General features: G+C 33.2%; 1 protein-coding gene across 1 annotated transcript in view; it reads right to left on the bottom strand.

Annotated features, from left to right (window-relative positions):
• Positions 1–26497, bottom strand: part of LOC110019662 (Golgi to ER traffic protein 4 homolog) — a 39938-nt gene that overhangs the window by 536 nt on the left and 12905 nt on the right. Inside the window, exons 4-10 of the mRNA XM_020717424.1 lie at positions 24954–25110; positions 21093–21183; positions 13047–13130; positions 5533–5579; positions 4889–5017; positions 3897–3981; positions 250–330 (exon numbers count right to left, since the gene is read on the bottom strand). Coding sequence (XP_020573083.1) covers positions 250–330; positions 3897–3981; positions 4889–5017; positions 5533–5579; positions 13047–13130; positions 21093–21183; positions 24954–25110 — 674 coding nt within the window. The remainder of the gene's footprint in view (positions 1–249; positions 331–3896; positions 3982–4888; positions 5018–5532; positions 5580–13046; positions 13131–21092; positions 21184–24953; positions 25111–26497) is intronic.

Genomic DNA, 26497 nt, shown 5'->3' with positions numbered 1-26497 from the left:
ATATGCAAATACATAGGAATTGAATGGTATGTAGGTAAATCTACGAAATATCTAAAGCAATATTGTACTACTCTCGCCCAAATTGGCGTAAGTGCAAATTTCTGATAATATCCGATGGTTTCGCAACCATCAAGCTTACTATTGATTCCAAATAATACGAGATACAAGATAGATACTCTGCTCAAGATTAAAATTACCCCTCTACCACGATGGATGATGCTAACTAGACCAAGTAAGACATCTTTGTACCTTGAATATATCACCAAACATGCTAGGAAAACCAATTTGCCGCCGTACGCCGTAAAACTTTTCAGCAACATCTTCAAGTAGCTACAAGAATAAGGTTTACCAAATGTTAACCCTAACAAATAGCCATCACAAAAAGTGGTTAACAAGTGGAGCTAGCAAAAATTATTTTTGTTTGGGATTGCTGCAACTTTGTGGAAAAGTGATTGTAAAATTGTCATCGGTAAAGTAACTTCTTAGAAAGCTACAATTTTTTTTTTCAAAAATTAGACAATAACTTTCTTATAATCTCAGCTTCTCCCTACAAAAATTTATAGAAAGCAACAAAAAAAGAGTTCATCAAACAAATTATAGTGGTGGTTTGAAAAGCAAAACAAGCAGAAAGCTATCCTAGAAAAACCCTAGTTGTTTCGCATGGATGATAGAGATGCAATTGTGAGAAAGAGTAGGTGGATCGATTCAATAATTCAAAAGAATCATAGAGCCTATTGAGAATAGATTTGTTATCAGAGGCAAGTTAAGTTGTTTTATAGCCGCACAAGAAATAGGAGAAATTCCCTGAAGCCTAATTGTTGAGACGAGCAAAGCATTACTGAGCAATTTTAAGAGTGGAAGTAAAGTTCCAAGTACAGAAGCACAAGAATTTAAACATAAGATTCAATTATTTCATTTTCATCCTCTTTAAATAAGAAATGTCCTTTAACGATTTCATAAAGCATGCCTTGAGATCATCCAGAAGGCATACCTCTTACTTTTCTTTAAAATAACTATTAAAAACAATAATAATAATAATAATAATAGTAATAATAATAATAATAATAATAAAAGGGGCATTTACATACATACCATCCAATTCATATGTCCCATGTTTGTATAGATGATCAATAATCTGTAGATTACTTTTTTTTATTTTAAGATAATGTTTTGATGGCTGTTTAAGGACGGCAGACTGTTGTACGTAAATATGGCATTTAACAGTTTAATGGGACGAAGCATTGGCACAACAACAACAATAAGCCTTTAACCCACTAAATGGGGTCGGCTATATGAATCCTTTTTTCTCAATTGTGTCCTATTGAGTGTCATATTTTCATTTAAATCTAATAAATTAAGATCATTTTTTATACAATATGCCCAAGTCTCTCTAGGTTTAACATTGTCTTTCTTAACATAAGTCGAATCTAAAACATGTACTCTCGTAACCGGGTCATCAAATAGTCAGCATTTAATGTGATCAAACCATCCAAGATGACTCTCCCTAATTTTGCCCGCCACTGGAGCTACACCAACCATATCACGGATATATTCATTTTGCATTGTCTCAAGTAAGCATTCTCATCTTGGAAACACTTAACTTAGTTTTATGCTAATATTTTAAAGGCCAACGTTTTGCATTGCAGGTATTTCACTAAAAAGCAAAGTAAAGCTCAACTTTTACTAGCAACAATATTCATGGCGTGTATTTCATATGTGATGTGCAAAGTAGTTATCAAATTAATCAAACTCAAACCACATTAGGTAAGACTTTTTAGCATATATAATGATACAATCAATTAAAATGAAAAAAAAAACAATAATATAAGTAGTATAAATAATGAAATGAAATAAGAATACTATAAAATTAATAAAAGGCCGGTGAGATTTATCAATCAGCTAAAAACTAAGAGAAGATAGTGTGAAGTGAGAGAGAATGTGAAGATAAGAAACTTAGAAGCATTCTTGAGACTAAGCTAATGAGCCAGAAGCACTAGCAACAAGATCTAGCAAATAATGTATAATAACAAGCGGGCAAGTAGGCGTGAAGAAAAAAACTAAAAAAAGTGACTACATCTAATAGGACAACAAAAAACAGATGAGAATGGTAAAATAGCTACAAGAAATGGTGAGAAGAGGTAAACGGTTGTCTACATAGTGTGGCATATGTTGAATTACGCCATGAAACCCAAACTGAGATTTTGCTGAGTACCAACCGAGTGAATAGTGCACCAAACATATATGACAAAGCAATACAACAAGCACACTTTGCTGCAAGCTTGTGCTTCACAAGACATAGGGCCGGTGCATAGCTTGACTTCGCTCTTATAGAGCTCTTTGAATGCACATTTAGAAAAGTAAAGCATAGCATGAATCCCTTGTAACTTTCATTTGAATATTGTTCCTTTCTCTTCAAACTATGCCAACTTCTAATAATCTACCTTTGCAAGTAATGTACATGAGCTTACCATGGACTTGTTCTAGTCATCACTATAAGTAGATCACTCTTCAGAATATATTTCTCTAGCTTACAATCCCTATCGTATTATTTATTTTTAAAACCCACTGGCTTAGTAATTATATTTTCAAATAAGTAATTTTTTAAGAGGCATTTACATACATAACACATAATTCTAATCTATTTGCATATCTCACACCTAAACTTTCATATCTACATTCATAACATAGGAGTCTCTCCTTTTGATAGAGTTTGTGGGGCAGGCTTTCTATCACTCATATAGACTCTAGCATAGCACTCAATTCTTAAAATCATCTATAAAAATAATAACCTTCAATGACTATTTTCTCCAACATTTTTTTTCAAAAATTCATAAGCCAAACACAATTGAATTGTCGAAGAGTTTTTTATACATCCTACCTTTATCTCCTTGACTTATGATCTCAAGTATATTAGAATGACCCGTGAATGCCTTTCCAAGTTCTTGATAGACTTAAACACCGAACATCTTTATTCTCCAAAGCTCAATTTTTTTTTTAGCCAACAAACTTCATAATCACTAAATTTATCATCAAATTCTTCATAAACTTTTGCTTTGATATCACGTGCCATGAAAAAATGTGACTAGCTTCTATGTGAAAACATTAAGCTTTACTATGAAAAGATTTTATATTTAATAGATGCCATGGATGTATGATCACCCTATATCATTTTTGTTGAAAATGCTATACTGTTGTATTCATGTAATGTTGAAAGCCTGGTCTCAATAAATGAAATTATTAAAAAAAAATCTGCAAATAATTATTTACAATTATACATGAAGGGTTTAGGGTTTAGAGTGAGCACCAAGCACTCTGTTGCTCGGACCACTTCATCAACAAGCAGCACACAGCAAGGGCAACAACTCCAAGTTCATTGATAAAGCACCCAAAGTAAATGAAAGACACTATTGTCCTTCTTATTGTACTTAAGATCCAACTTAAAAATAAATGAACAAAAAAGAAAAGAAAATTAAAAAAATTGAGCAGTTTGATCAATTTTCTTATGATCAGTGTTCCTGACAATCAGACTAAAGTACACAAGTGAACAAAAAACTATAATTAAATTGCAAGCTGACCCATCAAAAATAAATAAGTAATTAACAGTGAATTTCCACATATCCCATATAAATTTATCCAGAAATCAAAATGTACCATAAAATTTCACTAACAGCAAGATGCGGTGATAGATGAAGAAGTGGCAAAGCATTTACAACAGTGAGATGCGGTGATAGATGAAGAAGAAGAGAAAGACCTTTCACTTATTCAGGTAAACGCAAATCTACGAAATTGCTAAGACGGGAGTGATTTGTTCATGTTAAACACTAAAATCAGATAAAATAGAAAAATAAACAACAAGGTTTTACATTGAGGGTAAAAAAATTAACAAAAAAATGAACCTCATCAAACAGGCGTTCGCGGTCTATGCTTGGCTTGTACTTCTGCGTTAACATTCTGAAAAGTGGCAAAGCATCTCTTTCTAGCCTGCAATATATGGAATCATATTTGTAAAATGTCAGTACCGCTCAACTCTTAAATGTACCGCAAGTCACAGGAAAACACACTTCCATGCAAAAATAAGTAAATTACATGCTCTTACATTAAAGCATATTTTGGGTAGATTCCAGTTCAATGCATCTGATGTTTTTTAAGCATCTTACAACAAGAAAATCTGTGAGCTCTATAATCCTTAAATTAGACAACTTCCAGCTATTTAAGTAGATAAGGCAAGAATAAGCACAATACAATGTAGATAAAGCAAGAAAAATAACGACCCAAAGAATTTAAGGGACATTTATATACATAACACCCAATACCTATGTATTTACACATATAACACCTAAACTTTGTTTTTTACATTTAAATTACTCAAATCTTTCGTATCATATAAAAAATACTACCATGTTAACTTTTAAAAACTGAAATACTTAATATAATGCATAGAAATGTTTAAAAAATCCGTACTATATAAATTAAAGTTTAGGTGGTAGATGTACAAATACATAGAAATTGAGTCATATGCATGAAAATATAAAAAATACTAAAAAAATAAATTAAAATTCAAGGCTTCTTTATATTATTAGAAAAATTTTAAAAATGATACTTTATATTTACATTAAGTGATTTCTAATTAATTTTCATCTAATTGTTCATTGAATTTGTCATTTTATAATAACACTGGCTAGAATTAATATTGTGTTATCTCTTCCATGATAAACAAGCCAGCTCAAACTCATAAAATTAAGCTCAAGCTCTAGTTCTAACTCAATTAATTAATCAAGCTCAAGTCGAGGGTGACTTAAGCACGACTCAAGTCTTGAAGTATATGTTATTTACATAATTCCAAGAAAAACAACTTACAAAAAAGGAGGCAATAGGGTCAAGAACTTACGTTTCCAAGAGATATACAACAAATTGCATTAAGTCTGACTTAGGAAGAGTTTGCTTCTTCGCTTTCAACTGCTTCCGTAACTCGCCCATGAGTTTGTTTGCATCTCTAAGGTTCCCCTGTGCCAAGTACCTGAAAGAAAGAAAATGCTCAAACTTACGTCCACATGTGGTAGCATGGAGTTCGATATAAAAATAATCATAAATGGTCCCAAAGAGAAATAACATAAGAAAATTTTAGTAAATTAATGAGAAAAATATAAATAAAATCATTAAGAGTTTCAGATTATACAAGTAATACAAACGTTATCTTTAAAAATTTCCATAAAGGATAGTAGAAAATAGAGAGTATAGTGCCAAAATAGTCCTCTGGTTGTTTACATTAGGCCATTTTAGTCCCAAACTCTATAAAAGTGCTAAATTAGTGCCCGGACTCTTTAATGAGGGCCAAAATAATCCTCATTGGGGACGATTTCAACCCATATTAAAAGAGTTTGGGGACTATATTGACACTTCTATAAACTCTAGGACTAAAATGACTCCATTGCAAAGAATTAAAAGACCCTGTTGACACTTTCCCAATAACTAGATATTCCATTAAACAAGTTTGGCGATTGCAATACTTATTAAAAATATAGAAAAACTTACATCAAGACTGCACGTGCGATTGCCAAATCTTCTTCTCCAGGATAGCACTATTAGTAGAAAATGAAGTTAAAAGATGTTAATTAAGTATGTCACAAAAAGCATAAAATGATAAATAATTTAGATACATACAGACATGAGCCTCACATAAATAAGATATTTAACTCCATCAAGATGTAGAATATAATAAAGTAGTCGATATACACTATCCAAGAAGTTTCAAATTGTTTCATTTACTTCACCAATTCATGAAATTGCTTCTTCTTTGAGTATCATTAAATGTATTAAATATACCAATTCAAATATTCATGTAGAGCCTTGTCGACTTTTCTTTAAGTTGTTTTTAGAGTAACTTTGTAGTCCATGAGAAATTTGTGGATGATATCTTTATTTATAATAATTTTGTAGTCTAGAATCCATGAACAATTGAATCAATAGGGCCTACAAATATTCTACGTAGTATCAAAATAATAAGTTTCGCTCTTTCTCTTATTTTCTCTTTCTTGTTTTCGTCTCATCACCTACTGTGAGAAGACATTCTGGAGTTAACCCAAAAGAAAAGGAAAGTAAATATTATTATTGAAAGCAAATAGACAGTTACACTCAAATATACTTAAAAGAAAAATTAAAACGCACACAACATGCAAACTCATGTTAGAGCGCATCCCGGGTGATGGTGGCGACGGTTAGGGGGTTTGGAGAGATGGCGGCGAGGTAGGGAAGGGTTTCAGGGCTGTTGAAGAGGGGTGGAAACGATTATGATCTCCTGGAACAACAAGGCAGGAACGACAGTCCCAACAACTGTAGTTTGTTGTTTGGGGAAGTTGGACAGCAGAAAAAAAATGAAGGGAGGGCGTTGCGGGCAGTGACAACGGGGGTAGAGGGTTGGGAAAGCGAGGGCACTGAGGATGGAGGGCTGGAATGGTGATGGCAACGGGTATGGGGCGACTGGAAGGCTGCGGGCTGTCAGAAATAGTAAAAGAGAGGGATGTCGGCTTATTTGGAAGGCGGATAGCAAAGGTTGTGGAAGGGAAGCGGCTTGATAGGGGAGAATTGCACGTAATAACAAAAACGACGGCTGCAGCGAGAAAAGAACCGTGATGGCAAAGCAAGGGGTGCTAGGAAGGAAAGGTCAAGGATAAATACTCCCTCGGGAATGAGCTACAGCCGGAGCACCACTCAACCCTTGGAAGAAGGTCACCACCTCGAACGAGCTATAACCAGAGCACCACCGACCAAAACTCTCTTTCAAACCCTAATACAACACATATATAAAAAGAACTAAAAATGAATGAAGGATAATAGGAAATAAAGGCCCCAAAAAAAAAGAAATTTGGGATTGATCGGCCCGTCTCCCTCTCTCCGGCGCTTGCAGGCTTCGTACGGCTCACACCCGCATCTGACACAGGGTACTCCCGCGTCACAACTTGTCTTGATTTGTTGGCCCTAATCAACAATCCGATCATATTAGAGACCTTTGTCCTTCATATTGTTGGGGCCGTAAACTTAATGAACAAAACTTCATCTAATGGCTCAATAAGTTTGACTTATAGAAAAAGAAAGAAAGATTATTTTATAGAAGAAGCTCACATATTAAATGAAAAAGACATCAAGCATTAGACATGGAAGGTAAAAATTAATATAAGGATGTAAAAGCTCATAAATTTCATAATGAATAGAACTTTAAAAAAAATATATGTATAAAAAATTGCCAAAAAAAGGGATGCGACAAAAAAGACTTCAATGTTGATAAATTCTTAAGCTATAATAGTGATCAAAATCATTTTTACAAGAGAAGATAAACAAGACAATTATTGGAAGATACAAGGAAACCTTCATGGACTTTGCAGATAGTTTCTAAGAGAGTTTGTTCCATGTCATATTTTTAAAATACATAATAGATTTCAAATAAGACACTACCCAGAGATTTTATTCTCATTATGCGTTTAAAATCTACTTGCAAGTTTTTCATAGGCACAAGGCCCTATGATTAAATATATTTCTAGGTGACGTCATAGAAATTTCAATTAAGGTTACTCATGAGATAGTAAATATTTAATGCATAGTAGCCCCTATGGAATTGCTCCCTCCCTTTTTTACAAATCATTAAATGAATAAAAATTTAAATAAAAATATTCAAATCATTACATTTTTTTTTCTTTTTAGTTATTTATGTTTAGACAAATATTTTTATCGTCCATAGAATAATCTTTTTTATCTATCTAGTACTTTAGAATCAATGAAAAACTATATCAATAAAATTTTCCACATGTTTCTACACAAAGTATGTCATTAGCGATGATCATAATATTAGCATTGCGAAGTAGAGCGGTTTAGGTTCGAGAGTTTACTAATGCAATATAAGATGAGACAAAAAAAAACAAACAAAATAAATACATTATGCATGCTACCAACTTTTAAATTTAGCAAAATTAGTCACTTTTGAGGTAAAAATACCATGCACATCTCTTGCATTCCAAATAACAATTTAATAATTGTCAAACCTAAAATTTTGCCCGGGTGTAGTGTCAAATAAGCAAAGGTTCTCATAATATGATCGAATGCGGTTAAAAAAGTTAGTCCATGAAACTAAATTAGGATAGGATCTTGAAATATAGGTTTTTTCACATGTAAATTAATGAAATTAGTTGATATTATGGTTCAAAAGAAGATAAATATCTAATGTGTTCAAGAAACTAAATGGGTTGGAAAAAATGCTAAGTAGATTAGTATCTTGGATTTTAAACTTTGGTATTCATGTAGGAATTGCACTATAAATGGTGTAGGTATAATTATAGAAAAGAGTTTGAAAGATAATATTGTAAAAATTAATGGGTCCTTCAGATAGAATTATTGTCCTTAATATTGGTAAAGTGGTAGAAGATTTTAGAAATATTCATGGTAGGTACGATTTTGGAAGAATTAATGAAGAAAGTATAAACATATTAGATTTTGCTTTCGTGTGTTTTTGTTATTTCTAATACTTTATTTAAGAAAAGAGATGAGCAATTTATTGCCTATAAGAATGAATTTAATAAAACATAAATTGATTATTTTCTTGTGACAAGAAGAGATCATCAAGAATATAAAAATTGTAAGGTCATTACAAGTGAAAATTTAAGTACTCGATATCGATTATTAGTTATGGAATTTAAAATGAAGAGTTCTAAGATAAATAATACTATAAATCGTTGTCGTAGAATTAGATTATGGCACCTAAAAGAAAAATAAAATTACTTTTATGAGTAAACCTTCAAGATTTCAAGATTTAGGATGTTCGTGAAGAAGCAAATTCTATGTGAGATAAAGTAACAAACACTATTAAACAAGTGGCAAAAGATATACTTGGAGAATAAAAAATAAAAGTTTCTATAAATAAAAATAGTTTGTGATGGAATAATAATGTATGAAAAAAAGATAAAATATAAGAACTTGTGCTATAAAAATTGGCTTAATGTAAAGCTTATAGAAATGAGAAAAACATAAGATGACCCGTAGGAAGCTTAAGAAAGCAAGTTGCAAGGTTCTATGGCGCAGAACGTTGGTCTTTAAAAGAGAAACATAAAACAAAGTTAAGTGTTGCTGAGATGAGAATGCTTAGGTGGATGAGTGACTTGACACTTAGAGACAAAATGAGAAATGAATATATTCATCATAGGGTTGGTGTAACTCAATTGGCGGACACGATTAGAGAGAGCGTCTTAGATAGTTTGGTCATATAAACGTCGATCATCTGATGATTCAGTTAGAAGATTAGATATTTGGATTCGACTTTTGTTAAGAAAGGAAGAGGTTGGACTTAAAAAAACTTAGGCATATTGTATAAAAATGATCTTAATATAATAGAATTAAATGAAAATATGACACTTAATATGAGGCAATGGAGATAAAGGATTCATGTAGCCGACCCCACTTAGTGGGATAAAAGCTTGTTGTTGTTATTGTTGTCAAACCTAAAATTCTATAAAAATAATAATAAACATAAAATTTTAATAATGATCACGATTAATAAAAAAAGGAATCTTAAACACATGATACTTATCAAACATTCAACCATGCATACACAGCTACTACTTGGCAAAAACAAATATAAAAATTGACATAGGGCTCTTGAGCTCTGGAAGGTTGGGCAGAAGACCTGTCTAGCATCCCTATTGGACCGGACCAACCAGGCTTCATTAAGTTTCCGCCCCTCCTTTCCCTGCTTTTCCTGCACAATCTTTGTTCCTAATCCATCGCTCCTACACAAGCTTCATTTCAAATTTCTTCCTTAATTTCTTGCCTAATTTATCCATTAATTCCCTCTTATTTATAATTGTTGTTTGCTAAGGGCTAATCAGTTTTTGTTTTATCTTTGATTTCAATTGTGCCTCTAAGACGTCCCCCTTCCGAGAGATGTATCCAAACGGTGAGTGGTGTTCCGGTTGTACCTAGCCCGACGTGCTGCCATCTCTGCTCCCTCTACTCTACCCTATTGCCATCCACATTCCAGCACCTTCCCATCCACTGCCAACCTTCCTCATTCCGTCCAGTAGGCCGTAGATCATGACCATCACTCCTTGCAACAACCGCACTCCTTGCCGACGTCTCCCAGTCAGCCGGCGGCATCCTCCAGCATTTTCCCGCATAGCGTCCACCTCTTTGCACTCCCCAAAAGACCGTAGATCCCGCCAGCTTCTCCGAGCAGCCGCCACACTCCCTTCCCAACACCTACTAACCAGGCGTCCACCTTCCCGCACCTTTCTCACCCATCGCCGACCACTCCTGCATTTGTAGATCCCTTGGGCAGTCACCAAACTCCCTTTCTGGCACCTCCAAGCTAGTCTTCCACCTTCCCGTGACTTCCTCACTCACTGCCACTCATGCATCTTCCAACAGACTGCAAATCCCTCATACTTCTCTCAACAACCACCGCACTCCCTTCCCGACACCTCCCAACTGGTCGTCCACCTTCTAGGCTCCTTCCAGTAGGCCACCGATCACCTTTCCAGCACCTCCAACAGACCGACGACCTCCCGCTGTCCTTACAACACCCCACCACTTCCTGCTAGCCATCGAGTTTAGGGTTGTCAAAACAGCTCGTGTTCGGCTCGTTAAGAAGCTCGTGTTCGGCACGTTCGCTAAGTTAACGAGCTGAACATGAACAACACGAACAAAAATTTATTCGTTCGTGTTCGGCTTGTTTTGGCTCAAAATACTACTCATCAATTATATATATATATATACATATATATATATTGAAGAGTGGTATTTTTAAAAAATTTAATTGAGGTATTCTTAAAAAATTTAATTGACTACAAGGCTATAAAGATTTATAATCAATTAAAACAATTAATTAAGAAAATAGAATGAAAATTATTAAATTAAACGCAAATGATGTTTTAATATAAACAATAATTTTTAAATCTTGCTCAAACCCTTAACATCTTATGGCTACGTGATTTTGGTTGCCAAAACGAATCTTTGTTCGTGAACAGCTCGTGTTCGGCTCGTTAAGCAAACGAGTCGAACATGAACACACTTTTTGAGCTCGAAATATAAACGAGCTTAAAACGAGCTGAGCCTGAGCTCACTCGTGTTCGGCTCATTACACCCCTAATCGAGTCAGTCCTCCAGCAGCTTCCTCCATTGGTCGAACATGTTGCACTCTGCTAGAGAGGGTCGTTTTTGTCCTTGTCTAGTTTCCTTTTCTGAGTTGTTATTATTGTTTATTGTTTACATGTATTGTGTTTTTTTTATATTGAGAAGTCATCATTGTAATCGTTTAAATTTAGCAATAAAATATGTGCCATTTGAGTTGTGAATTGGGTTAACTCTGGTATCAAAAATCACTAAATCTGAAGATCCAAGCCTCACGTTGATATAAAGGCACTCACCCACAAAAGCAGTCGTTAAGACCAACTTAGCACACAAAGAATTTATATCCAACAAAAAAACAAACGATAATTTAAATAATTAACAATTTCAATTCAATACACAATTTTCAATGACTTTTCTTAAGCACAAGGGTCCTATTTATAGCCAATAAAAGACAAAAAATAATAAATTCGTCAAAATCCTTTAGTTTCCATATCTTCCCAATTAAAAATGATTCTCAATGTTCGAATGTATGCAAGAAATTGCATGTGCTACAGTGCCGATCAAATGACCAAAGATAAAAATTGTTGATTACAACAATTTGGAGGAACAAAGCTACAAAAAGGAGATTGCCCAACTGCTACAACCTTGGGATAACATAAAGGGGCTTTTACATAAACGGCACACAATTCTAAGGTATATAGATACCTCACACCTATACTTTTATATTTACACACAACACTCGGATCTTTAATACCACATTAAAAAAGCACAATCACCATTTTTTAAAAGTGAAATACATCTTTTCATGCATAGGTATGAAGCACAAAAGTGCTATGTGTGCGAATATGAAAGTTTAGGTGCACGATGTAAATACATAAGAATTGTGTGCCACATGTAAATTTCCCAAGCATAAATAAAGGATGGGAGAAAGAAAAAAGCCATTAAAGCTATAGGCCCGGAGAACAAAATCGACGATTGCTACATTCCTTGGGAAAACAGAAGTCATAAAAGAAAGTTTGAAAAAATTGTTGAATGCTACAGCCCAAAAGATCAAGTACCCATAAATCAGTGGTTATTGAGGGATTAGAGAGTCCCAACTATTTGGGACCAGCATTTTGAATCCTTCACGACAATTTACTGCTAATGTGTGCATGCCTTAGATCTACAAGAATAATTCCATGATTCTTTAGTTTCTAGATATTCAAATGATGTAATACAGAAAGATAAAAAGAAAAAAAAAATTAAATAAGGATATTCATGAGTTGTATAAAGCCATGGGGATAAATTTTCAGATCAGGATGGTAAATTGATCTCTATGAATGATGTCATGGGAAGCAATTTGAAAATAAAATCCTACTAAAAAAATCTTGTTTATACTTGAACAAGTCCGCCTATTAAGTAAATTTTTCAAAGTGCATTCAAAGAATAAAAAACAAAATTTAAAAATAACAATTCCTAATTTTATGTGAAAAACAGCATAGATGATTACAGAGATCAATATGGATTCTAGCAATGCTCGGATTCAATTTTTTGCAGAAATTAATGTCATTATATTTGTCTTTAGCTCTGCTTGATCCTCACATAAATATGAATTGGCAGAAAAAAAAAATGCCTTTACAATTACTGCTATTTTTAAGTTCAATATAATGCATTCAAATAAGTTCCACGTACGGCTATTATCTGTGTAACCAAAATCATCATTTTGCATGCATGTCGCTTGCCGGTTAATACATAATTTGCGATACTTAAAAAAAAAGAACTGATGAATTAAAGTATTGCTGATTTTCAGAATTTTAAATGGCAAATTTGGAGACTAGTGTGATGAAGGAAAATCCTGGCACTACTGGTGGAGGGGAGGAGAGTACTTTCGCTTGCACGCACACACAGATAGAGATAGAGAGAGAGAGAGCTGGGGAGGGGAAGGAAGAGAGATACACCTTGCCCAAAAAGTTGACTAGGGTAGAAGCAAACTTTTCCGGATTGTTCCCTCGAACAAAGTGAACTGTGACTTTAGCCATATCCTGGAACAAAGCATAAAACTCATATTCAATTATTTATTTTACTAAAGAATAAAAATATAAAATAATGACTTAGCAATGGCTCTATTTTCCTTAGAACATATGAATGTATTTGAGTAAACTATCAAGCAGAAGACCATAATCAACCCCAAATAATTTAATATTTTGAAACCTTTATCATATTTATTCATGTTTAGAGAAGCACTTCTGTTTGGATTAGAATTCGGCAAAATTGTTTGAACATCATCTAAACATGTTGATAGACCTCCTTTTCTTTGTACTTCCACAACAATTCAACTTCCAGCTAAATGCACCTCTTTGCCTTCATACAATATACAAAAAAACTATACTTTGTTTTCTAAACTTCTTCTCAAAAATGTTTACACCAAATTTTCATTGATACAAAAACATAATTGTCTCAGATTTTGCTTGAAAAACTAAAAAAGAGAAAAAAATAGAAGTAAAAAAATATATCTAGTCCCATGAAAGCCACAATGTCCCCATGATGCGGATGAACTCTTGCCCTAACAAACATAAACACACTTTTTCTCTTCCTCGCATCTCTCCTCCACTCTGGACATTTTGCACTGTAGCTCGCCCTCACACACTCCCTCTCCCAATCATCCCTAAATGATTCTTGCACCTCAATTTAAAAACCTTAAATCTAATATTTAATATGAGTTTCATCAAACTAATTCATTATATACCCACCACCAAAGTGACTTAGGACATTGTTTGGAAGAGCTTCTCCTTTCATATAAGTTCTTTTAAAAGTAATTTCATTAAAAACAGTGATATAAAATTGTTGCTGTTAAAGTCGTTGCTACTGTTTGACTAGAAATCTTTTTGTATGTTTTTAACACTATTAGTTGTAGCTTTTTTTAATATAAAAGAAAATAAAATCCTTAATATTTTTAACACTATTAGTTATACTTTTAGGAGATTCATGAATACCTTTTTTATTATCATCAGTTTGAATTCCAAAAGACACTTCAGAAAGCCATCATGGTAGTTTTCAGATATCAAAATCCATCAAATTTATCAAACCCTGATTGCATCCTTTCCCCACTAAGCTAGAAAAGAAAACAAGGCTACGAACGTATAGGAGCCGATGTGGACTGCACATGTGAAAACAAAAGTTTTAGCGAAAACCCATGGTTCTTCCTAGGACAAAACAAAGTAGAATTTTAAGGCTTTTAAATAGAATATAGTTACTTAATACGATGATGCCACCGATGAAGGTGACCCATAAGACGGTGCCAAAAGAGGTTGCGAATAAAAGATGGGCGAGCTTTGCAAGGCAGAAGGCTACCACGAAAAAATATTCTGCCCGGACTCCTAACGTAGCTCTACGTGCGACTACCACTAATATATCATCATGTGTGTTATATCGGGTCCACCTAAAAAATATTAAAGTGGAACCGCGAACTCCGCAATAACCCAAAAATAACCTAGAAATAACCCCGGAATAACCTCTGTGGTGGATTTCTCTTCAATAATCCAGAAATAACCTTCGCGGTGTTATTTCGGGGGTCATTGAAGTGAAACCGCGGAGGTTATTTCTGATTTATGTCTGGGTTATTGAAGTGGAATCTATGAGTTCTTTTTCAATAACCCAGAAATAATACAAAAATAACTTTCGCGACTCTACTTCAATAACCCCAAATGACCTCCGCGATGTAGCACAAGTGACGGCATATTATTGGAGTCTGCATGTAGAGCTATGTTAGGAGTCTGAACAAAATTTTTTTTTGGCTACCACAAGGGAGTTAGTTGGATGTAAAAATGACGAATTGGGTTGAACTTTGAAAATATTAATGGACTGCATAACAAAGGAATATTGCAATAAAATTTTAATCTTAAACTTATTTATATTATAAACTTTTTATTATTATAAATTATATTATTAGCATATATTGTACTCCTGCTATAAATTATTTAAATATTTATATTTAACACTGTCATTGTCAGGTCTCAAGCCCTGAATGTGAAAAAGTAGAGGGTTACGTCAGGTAGTAGACAGCCAGTGTAAAATTTTTCTAAAAAAAATCATAACACGAGTCCCTTAAATTATTGTGCAAATGCTAAGGCGTACCCTGAGCAACATGTTGTATGATCTGAATACAGTAAGAGATGACCAAGGCCCAAAAAAAGACAAATAAGATACAAATTGATTATTTTCTTATAAGAAAAAAATATCATCGGGAATATAAATATTATAAGGTCATTTCAAGAAAAATTTAATTATTCAACATCGATTATTAGTTATGGATTTTAAGATGAGTTAGAATATAAAAAATATAATGAAATGTTGTCATAAAATTAGAAGTGGCGCATAATGACAAATAAAATTATTTTTATAAATAAACTTCAAGTTTTCAAGATTTGGGAAGTTCGTGGGGAGCTCATTCTATGTGGAATAAACTAACAAAAAAGGGGAAAAAATATACTAAAAAAATCAAAAGAAATTTTTTTTATAAACAATAAAAATTGATTGTGGATTAATAATGTGCAAAAATATAAAATATAAGAAAATTTGTTATAAAAATTGGTTTAAACGTAAAAGCATAGAGAATGGGGAAAACATAAAGTGACCCTTATTTAGTCTACGAAAGTAGTTTGTAATGTTAAGAAATATGTTTTTATTAATCTTTATAATATATTAAATAATAAAAAAGGGTGAAAGTTATATGTATAAATTAGCTAAACAAAAAGAAAAAAAAATTTAATGTAAGTGTTTTAAAGATGAAAATACAACAACAACAACAACAAAGCCTTAATCCCACTACGTGGGGTCGGCTACATGAATCTTTTTTCTCCATTGTGTCCTATTTAGTGTCATATTTTCATTTAGTTCTAGTAAATTAAGATCATTTTTTTATAAAATAAGCCCAAATAAGCCCAATTTATAAAATAAGCCCAAGTCCTTCTAGGTCCACCTCTGCCTTTCTTAACCCAAGTAGAATCTAATACATCTACTCTCCTAATCGGACATTAGATGGTCGACGTTTAATGTGACCAAACCTTATAAGAAATCTTCGTCATACGTCTTAACCTATGTTCAATTACCGTCTCCCATAACTTTAAAGTATGACACATCAACTTAATTCCTCTATAATTTGCACTCACCTAATCATTCTCATCTCGGCAACCAACTTGAAATCTACTATTAACATCCCCATCTATATCACCATCGCTTTGAACAATGGACCCAAGATATCTAAATCGTTCACACCTTTTAATAATTTGATCACCCAAAGTCACACTTATGTTACTAGAGCTATTACTACTAAAATTACATTCCATGTATTCAGTTTTAGTTCTACTCTTTTTTTTACTAATGCGACGGAAAAAATGAAACGTTTTATTATTATTAACGATATTAAGATCACTAAAACCGATCGTATTTTCACAAATTTCGTTGAAAGGTTTATCAAAATATCTCTCCCTTCTATATTGAATATCTTCCTCTAAGAAAATCATTTTTTTGATGTTCATCTTTAATTACTTGAATTAAATTTTTACTTTTTTTTCCCATTATTTGGTTAGTTTATACATATATATCTTTCACCCAAGCTTGTCAAGAAGGCCCAACGTAATTTTGATTTGTAAGAAATGGGACTAATTTTTCAGTCTCATTTGTATCAAAAAATTGTTGTTTGGTTGAAGTGAAAGAATGCATCTGGCCTATTGTGTGATAGGAAAGTACCGCTCAGGCTGAAAGGAAAATTTTATAAGATGGTTGTGAGACTGCAATGCTCTATGGTGCAAAATGGTGGCTTTTAAAAAAAAAAAAAACATAGAACAAAGTTAAGTGTTGCTGAGATGAGAATTAGGTGGCAGAAATTTTTTCTTTTGATTCTCCAAGCACATCTTTTGCTACTAGTTTAATAGTGTTTGTTATTTTATCCCAAAAAATATTTGCTTCTTCATGAACATCCCAAATTTTGAAATCTTGAATTTTACTCATAAAAATAATTTTATTTGTGTTTTTTAGATTCTCCATCTAATTCTAGGATGATGAGTCCTAGTATTTTTTATTTTACAACTCTTCATCTTAAAATCTAGAACCAATAAACGATGTTGCGTACTTAAATTTTCACTAGGAATGACTTTACAATCTTTATAATCTCGACGATCTCTTTTTCTCATAAAAAAATAATTAATTTGTGTTTTATTAGATCCACTTTTATAAGTAATAAGATGTTCATCTCTTTTTCTTGAATAAAGTATTAGTAATAACAAAATCACACGCTAAAGCAAAATCTAAAATAGCTCTACCTTCTTCATTAGTTACTCCAAAATCGTAGCCACCATGAGTATTTCTGAAATCTTCTACTACTCTACCGACATGTCCATTTAAATCTCCTTCAATAAAAATACGTTCTTCAAGAGGTATCAATTGTATTAAGTCTTCTAAGTTATTCCAAAATTTATCTTTAGACCCTGTATCTAAACCTACTTGGGGAGCATAAGCGCTTATAATATTAAAAATCTTAGTATCAATGATAATCGTAAGGGCTATAATTTTATGTCCAACTCTATTAATTTTAACAATATTATCTTTCAAACTCTTATCTATAATTACACATGCACCATTTCTAGTGTGAATCTTACTAGAATACCAAAGTTTAAAACTTAAATTATCAATCCCCTTAGTCTTTTTTCCAACCCATTTAGTTTCTTGATTACATAAGATATTAATTTTTCTATGAATTATAATATCAACTAAATCTATTAATTTACCATTGAGAGTACTTATATTCCAATATCTTATTCTAATATTAGTTTCATTAGTTTCAATCAAATCAAAAAAAAATTCTTAGATAAAGATGTTAACATATGAGAGAGATGTTTTGATAAACTTTTCGAAGAAATTTTTATAAATATGATCGAGCTTAGTGATCTTAATATCATTAATTATAATAAAACTATTTATTTTTATTGTCGCATTGGTAAAAAGAAAGTTGATGAGGCTTTAAAGAAAATCAAGGGTGAAAATTCGATAAGACCCCATAATATCCCAATATAAGTGTGGACAAATCTAAGAGATTTAAGAATTTATTTACTTGTTAAACTTTTTAATATTATTTTAAAAACTTAAAAAATGTCTGAGGAGTGGAAGCAGAGTATTTTGATCCCAATTTTAAAAACAAAAAGGATGCACAAGAGTGTGCAAATTATAAAGAAATTAAGTTAATTTGTCATACATTAAAATTATGAGAGATAGTAGTTGAACATTGCCTAAGATGTGATACAAAGACTTTTAGTAATCAGATTGGATTTATGTTGAGCAAGTCTACTATAGAAGTTATATACCATAAGATTCCAAGAAAAGTTCTCTGAAGAGTTCTAGAAAAGAAAGATGTTGGTATGATTTATATTCAAGTCATTACAAATATGTACACTAGAGTTGTTACTTGTGTTCGAACAGAAGGAGGATTGACCAAGTATTTTCCCATTTCAGTTGGATTACATCAAGGATCGGCTTTAAGCCTGTATCTTTTTGCTTTAGTTTTGGATGCACTTACTGGACAATTACAAGACGATGTACCTTGGTGTATGCCTTTCGCTGATGATATCATTCTTGTGGATAAGCCTAGAAAAAGAGTTTAGGATAAACTTGAATTATGGAGATTTACAGTTGAGCCTAAAGGCCTTCATTTGAGTTGATCTAAAATTGAATACATGGAATGTAATTTTAGCAGTAGTTGATATGGTAGCATAGTTGTAACAATGGGTAATCAAAGCATTAAAAGGAGTAAATTTTTTGGATATCTCAGATCTATTTTTCAAAGTGATGGTGATATAAATGGGGGTGTTATTATTAGAATTAAAGTTGGATGGTTGAAGTGGAGACATGCATTAGGCCTATTGTGTGATAGAAAAATACCACTTAAAAGGAAAATTTTATAAGATTGTGGGGAGACATATTATCTAGTGAGAAGTTTGTTTTAAAATCTATACTGCTTACCATGCTTTTATAAAATATTTTTAAAATGAGAATTATTATAATTTATAGACATTTTATTTATCGAGTAGTTTGTCTCATACCTTCAGCTGCTAACATTTTTCAGGAAAATCTATTACAGAATAAATAAATTATAGGGAGCATGTATGCAGACGTCGAGGAGCTCTGAGAGAGATACTAAAGTTTAGCTTTTAGTTTTATTCATTTATAAAAAGAGAAAAAACCCAAAATAGTCCCCCGACTACTAATAAGTATCCAATTTAGTCCCCGACTTTTAAAATGCTCCCATTTAGTCCCCGACTTTTAAAAATTATTTTGAATTGGTCCTAAATAAAATTTTCCCTTCAATTTAACAACGCCTTTCACATTTTGAAGGGTAGTTATGTCTATTTTCAAAATTCACGAATTAACGCATGAAGAGCCCGTCAGTTCTCACTGGAGAATTCATTTGCAAAGCATACTCACCTTAAACCTAAATCATAGTTGCTCCACTCGTGCGGCTTCTCTTATTTTGTTTCAACATCGACGAATTAAGCAACTCAAGGCACGTACTTATTTGTTGCTTCTCCACTCTCCGTCTGTGTTGTTTGCGTTGATGACAATGCTTCGTCTCCATCCAAGCGTGGCTTCTATCATTCTGTTTCACCGTCGACGAAGCATATCAAGGCAAGTACTCATTCGCTGCTTCTCCACTCGACGAAACAGTCTATGTATCTGTCTTCATTAGCGGTGCTTGCATCGACGATAAGGCTTCATCTCCATCCAAGAGCTAGCGCATCCTCCTCGACCATCGTTAATTGCAAAAAAGAGACTGCTTCAACATGCGTCGGTTCAACCTGGAGAAGTTGTGACTCTAGCCAGGTAAATACGACACTATAAGTTTGCAGAGATGAGTAATTGTCGAAGAAAAATATACTATATGTCGCAAAATAAATTATTTAATCAGATTTAAAAACAAAAAATGGTGGAGAAATGAGATTTCGGATTTTGTGACATTTGCTTTTAATTGTATTTGAGCAATATTTAATTAGTTTTTAAGCAAGATTCAACATAAATTCAACCAAATAGCATATGCAGTAATTTTATGCTAGATATATTTACAAATAATTACATAAAAGATGAAAATACCCTTCAATTCATGTAGATCATGTTACATTTAACAAAAAATATGATTACAGCTAATTTGGAGCAAATTTTAATAGTCTGGGACTAAATTGAAGCATCCTAAAACTCTGGGACTGAATTGGACACTTATTAATAGTCGGGGGACTATTTTGGGCTTTTACACTTTATAAAAATTTTAAATATGAAAAAATGCTTTGAAACATAAATTAATGTAATGGATCTCTTTTATATGTTGGATGATTTTGTTTAATAAATGAAAATGTTTTAGGTAGTTTCCTCTACACAACTATCCATTTCCCGCATTGGTATTGCAAGCTCCCGAGTCATATTGTGATAATGAGAGATGTATATATATCTCCCCTCTAGTGCAAAGAAAATGCAAGACTCTTGAGAGTTTTTTCAGAGTATTAATATGAACAAGAAGAGAGTTAAAGATTGTATACCACATTGAATAAATACCTTTGCTTATTTCTTAATAATATGCAACTCTCGTTAGCATTTTTGTAGTTTTTAGTGTGATCTTGGGGGTAAGTAGCATCGCTAATTCATTCATTTTATTTGAATTGAGAAAAATAATCAAATAAATGTCAAAATGGTGCCCTGAATATTTTTCAGTCCTATAAGCTATAAAAGTGTCTATTTAGTCCCACAACCTTTTAACAGGGGCTGAAATAACCCTGCATGGACACTATTTAAGCCAATATTACAAGAATAAGAAACTATTTTGACAATTTTTTAGATTATGGCATTAAAATGACATGATGTAAATAGTCAGATGACTATGTTGACACTTTATTTGAAAAATAACATATAGATCCTTTAATACACCTGTATTGTCAAATCTCAGAAAATGGCCTTACTAAACATACCAGCTCAGGTGATTCCGAATATACGTAATCCGCCAACATATAGTGCAGTTCAGGGAAGCCACTTTTTGAAGCCCCATACTCCGCAGACCACCTATAAGAGAAGCATTTAGAAAATACAGCAAACTAACAATACAGCATGAATAGCTATTATAACGTAAATTTAAAAGCTATGTTAATAACTAATTAGATCAAATTACTTGGCCATAAAACCTTACTGATAAAAAAGGTAAGCTGGGAAACGAAGGACAAGCAAACAACTAAATTAAAAATCTGTATATGTGAATAAAATGACAATATGAAAAAGTAAAGTGCCAAAATAGTACCCTAGTTGTTTACATGGGATCATTTTAATCTCAGAGTCTAAAAAAATATCACTATAGTCCCTAGACTCTTTAAATTGGGGCTGAAATAGTTCCTATGGAGGACCATTAGAGCGCCAATTTAAAAAATCTAGAGACTATTTTGGAACTAAGACAGCCGCACGAAAAAATCAAAGGACTATTTTTGGCACTTCACACGATACCAAAAAAGCGACATAACAGAAATCATTACATGATTGTTATCGTCAATGAAATATGTAGTTGTACTTCATTAGATGAAGAAATACTACACATTAACAAAATGAAGTCATATACAAAACCATTAACCATAGAAAATAAGAAAAATGAAAAAGCTAGCTGAGAAATGCACAGTACAGTTGGAGTTTTGAGCTAACTGTATTTTGGACCCATTCAATGAGAATAAGAAACAAAAAACAAAAACAAGAGTAAGGTCATGGTTATATGTGATCCCATGCAAAATAGAGTAAACAATTATCCATGTTTACAAAATTTTGAAATTATTATTCGTATTCAATAAAAAATGAAGTATAGAGGCCTGCAAATAGCCATAACCCCAACAATGAAACTATTTGTAAGCCAAAGCAAACCTTACCAAAAAATTAAGCATAATAGAATAGGAGAAACTCTACCAAATCTAAGAGAAAAGAAAAAAACATTAACAAAACCAAATTAAATTTTAATTATAGATACCTATATAACATCATAATCCAAGTACTGTCTTTAAAATCTTTTACAGTCCTCATTCAAAGATTGTTTGGTTTGATGTAAAATAAATGAAATGCAGCGATTTTTAAAGTTTGTCATATGTTTGCAGGATAACAGAATGCAATGTAAAATTTTGGTCAATTTGGAATCACTATTGACCCTACAATTCAAAACTGGTGCATTTGGAATTCGTCAAGTTTAAATAACTTCGAAGCACATTGTTAATTACAGCCCTTATTGCCACCAAAAGGGGCCGCAACCGCAACCACATGCCGCCAACTGCAAACCGACAGCTACAACAACCCCCCCACCTAGTCTGCCGCCAACCATACGCTAGTTGTTGCTCCCTGCCTCACCACCATAGGACATCACCCAGCCACCAAGCACAGGCTAACCATTGGCCCTTGCCGTAGATCTCCACAATCTGCCCACCGCTATCACCGGCCACGACCGCCTAGCGCCAAACTCCGCGTTCTTAGTTGTCCCCATCATTGCTACCACTCGCCATCTGTCAGTCGCCGATGCCAAACCTATTGGTCGTTGTTGCCGCTAGATGTATTTTATATTAAGTTCTTTTTTATCAAACCCAAAAAAAATTTGTTAGTCGTGCATTTATTTTAAGCTGAATCAAACAATTACAAGGTGTTTCAAATACAATACATTTTTTTATACTATGTTTCTTTTTAACAAACCAAACAACCCCTAAATCTTCAATTTTTTTACAGGCCAGGTGAAGGTTAAAAAAAATTTGAAACCAAGGAACATTTAGTTCGTTCTGAATATAGAAAATATGATTAAAAAACTCCAACTATTTAACCCAAAAAAATCAAACAAAATCCAAGCTGAAGCAGGATTATGTTATGTCGGAGTCTAAAGGCAATCTTGTCTTTTATTATTCTAAGGGCAATTTGGTCTTTTATTACAATTATTGTTGGGTATAAATATGGTTAATATTTTTAGGGTTCGGATTATGCAAGAGAATGTGTTTGGAGTCTTAGATTTGGGTTTCAAGAGATATTTCCTACCTCTCAAATCGTAGGATTAGGGAAAGACCTCTTGAATTGTAGGTGTTTATCCTTTAAGTATTCAAGTTGTGTTGGTTTGCTTTGGTGAAATAAAATATGTGCTTTACCCTAATGTCTACGGCAATTCCTATCAAATTGGTATCGAGCTCAAGATCTCTAGAAATAAAACAGAAACGAGATTACAACATAGTCGTTACTTGACTGGGAAGCCAACGATCTTGATACAATCACGATTCTGGCTAGAAGGGAAAGTCGCGACGTACAAATTCCTAGCGAAATAATTGTAATTCTAGCTGGATGGGGAAGTCACGGTGTATTAAGATTCTAGATGGCTGGGAAGCAAACAACGAGGCCAGGATCAAGTACATATGCAGATAAAATCACGATTCTGGCTAGAAGGGAAAGTCGCGACGTACAAATTCCTAGCGAAATAATTGTAATTCTAGCTGGATGGGGAAGTCACGGTGTATTAAGATTCTAGATGGCTGGGAAGCAAACAACGAGGCCAGGATCAAGTACATATGCAGATAAAATCACGATTTTTTTCCTACCTGGGAAGCCTATGACGAGATCGCAAGGTACTAACTACAATCACGAAACAACCACAGGGAAGTTGACAGAACGCGGCGCATAGAAGTTTCACACCACTTGCGGTCAAAACTTGCAATAAGGATCTGCAACGTAAAGGAATTCCAATTGTGAAAGGCTAGCAACAGGATCATAGTATCCAGATTCTTGCGCACAAGTGAAAAAATTTTGAAGGAAAGGCTCAAGCATGGTATCAATGAAGAGAACAACTTGATGGTCAGAAGAAAAGGTATTGGTGGTCAGAGGAGAATGTAATGGCAGCTCACCAGAAAATGAATCGAAATGACTAGAGGTAAGCTAATTGAGTCGGTTTGCGAGCCAACGAGCTAAGTAGGAACGAGCTAAGACTTGAGCTCGAGCTCAAGCTTGTGGCTCAATAAGCTAGGCTCTTAGCTCGTTAACAAGTCATGCTTAGCCGGGTCGCAAACCGGCTCGACTCATTTACACCACTAACTCCACGAGACACGAACGAGAGCGGCGTTCAAACGCCTTACAAAGACAAAAATTCAGGAGAAACGAGCAAAAGGGTTATGTTTTCAGTGTGATGAACTCAATTGTTACAGATTCCCACAATGTGTGACAAGGAGACAGATAAGCTTGATCCAACAGCAGTTTCCTTTTATCCACCTTGAGGACAAGGTGCTTCTTTGGAAGGAGAGAATTATTACGTCGGTGCCTAAGGGTTTGTCTTTTATTAGTCTAAAGGTAATTCAATCTTTCATTATAATTATTGTTGAGTATAAATAGGGTTAATATATTTAGGGTTATAGTTATGCAAGAGATTACGTCTGGAGACTTAGGATTAGGGTTTATATGAGATTTTCTATCCCATAAATAGTAGGATTTGGGAGAGATTGTTTGGCTCTCGAATTGTTGGTGTTTATCGTTTATGTATTTGAGTTGTGTTGTTTTACTTTAGTGAAATTATTTGTTTTATCCTAATTTCTACGGTGGTTTCTATCAAATTCAAAGATTGTTTATTTTCAAAAAATATATATAATTCTTTGAGTGCTTTATATAATGTTATGTATCCCAATTAAAGAATAAATAATAAATAAAAAAAAGCACATGTCACATTTTAGCCCAAAGAAAAAAAGTTTAGCAATATACAAGTACCATCCTCAAAGTACGAGGGGTGTCAAAACCTAAATAAAATAGAGAACACATCAAAAACTAATTGTTGGAGAAGAGAAGCAACACACCTGATTGCAGATTTCAAGAACGAAGAACAAGCTTCAACACGAGTTTTGGCTGCGACCAAGGCTTCAGATAGCTTTTCCATGTCATCATCATCATGATCTATAAGGTGTTGTGGCATTGATAACTTTGGGAAGGCCTGATAGATCTTCCTGATACGATCTAAGGTGATGCTTCAGCGATAATTATGTATACATTAACAACTCGAGAACACAAAAGCTCGACAAATTCAGCAAGTACTGATGAAGCACTCAAATAATTGAAGACAATATATTTAGCTAGATGATGGAAAACCTTATTTCTTAGATAGTGGCTTAAAGCTCTTAGGTTATATTTTACTCCACAGTATCCAATCAAATGGATTGTGAAGCTCAATATATATTATGTCATGTTGATGCATAAAATTACTGAATCTTAATTGCAGAATACAATCAGTTTAAAAGATCCAATAGATAACCAATGATTCAAAATTCAGCCAAAGCAACAACCTCAACGATTATGAACCTAGCATGAGGCAATATTAAATTATAACATTTTTTTAATTGAAGCACATTATCAAAACATCATATTAGTTAAATTCTCATTAACTGAAACTTGTTTTATTCTCTTACTGGGAGTATACAAATATAAACTCTTCGATATACCACAAGAATAAATTACTTAACAATGACTCCCTGGTCATATGCTACAAGAATTGTTTATTTAACCATGGCATCAAGGCTATACCACAATTGTTGATGTTAACACAACAATAAATCGAGTTCTAAGAAAATACTTCCTTCTAGATGCAAGCTATGACATAAAATAATATCATAATAAAAAAGTGTCAAAATAATCCTCTTACTCTTTGTAGGGGTCATCTTCGTCCAAGAGTACATAAAAGTCTCGATTTAATCCCCAAGATTTTTTAATATGGACTGAAATAGTCCTCTGTAGGGACTATGTTACCCTAAATTTATAAAATCTTGAGGACTAATTTGGCACTTTTATTGACTCTCGACTAAAATGATCCCATTTAATTAGTCAATGGACTATTTTGTAACTTACTCAACAACATAATAAAATTAGTTTTCACTCGTGATCTTCAAATTATCTCTAAACAAATCTTTATCATCTAGCTCATGAGACTAAGTTAAAACTAAAGAGGTGAGGAAAAAAAAAAAAAAAAATCATTCCACAACATAACTCTTAGCTTAAAATAAAACTAAATTATATATCTTAATGAAAAAAAGCATGGTCGTACATAAAAAGAGCTTCAACCAAGGTTGTAAACAAGTCGAGCTTGAGTGAGCTTAGACTTGTCTTGTGTTCGGCTCGTTCAAAATTGGCTCAAGTTCGAAATTGGCTCGTATTCGAAACTATTCGTAAAAAAATGTTTATGTCCACCCCAAAATTGGCTCATTTAAATTAATTAAAAAAATAGATGTGGGGTGTTGGATTCAAACATGCATCATTTCTGTGCAATAGAAAGCGCAAACACACAAACTGCTACAATTTAAACTTAATTATAATTATATATAATATATTATTAAATCAATATATATATATA

The sequence above is a fragment of the Phalaenopsis equestris genome, unplaced genomic scaffold, assembly GCF_001263595.1.
Source record: "Phalaenopsis equestris unplaced genomic scaffold, ASM126359v1 Scaffold000067, whole genome shotgun sequence".
In the NCBI taxonomy this organism is placed as follows: Eukaryota; Viridiplantae; Streptophyta; class Magnoliopsida; order Asparagales; family Orchidaceae; genus Phalaenopsis; species Phalaenopsis equestris.
Note: the sequence above shows the minus strand (reverse complement) of the source record. Positions and strands in the feature narration are given on the sequence as shown.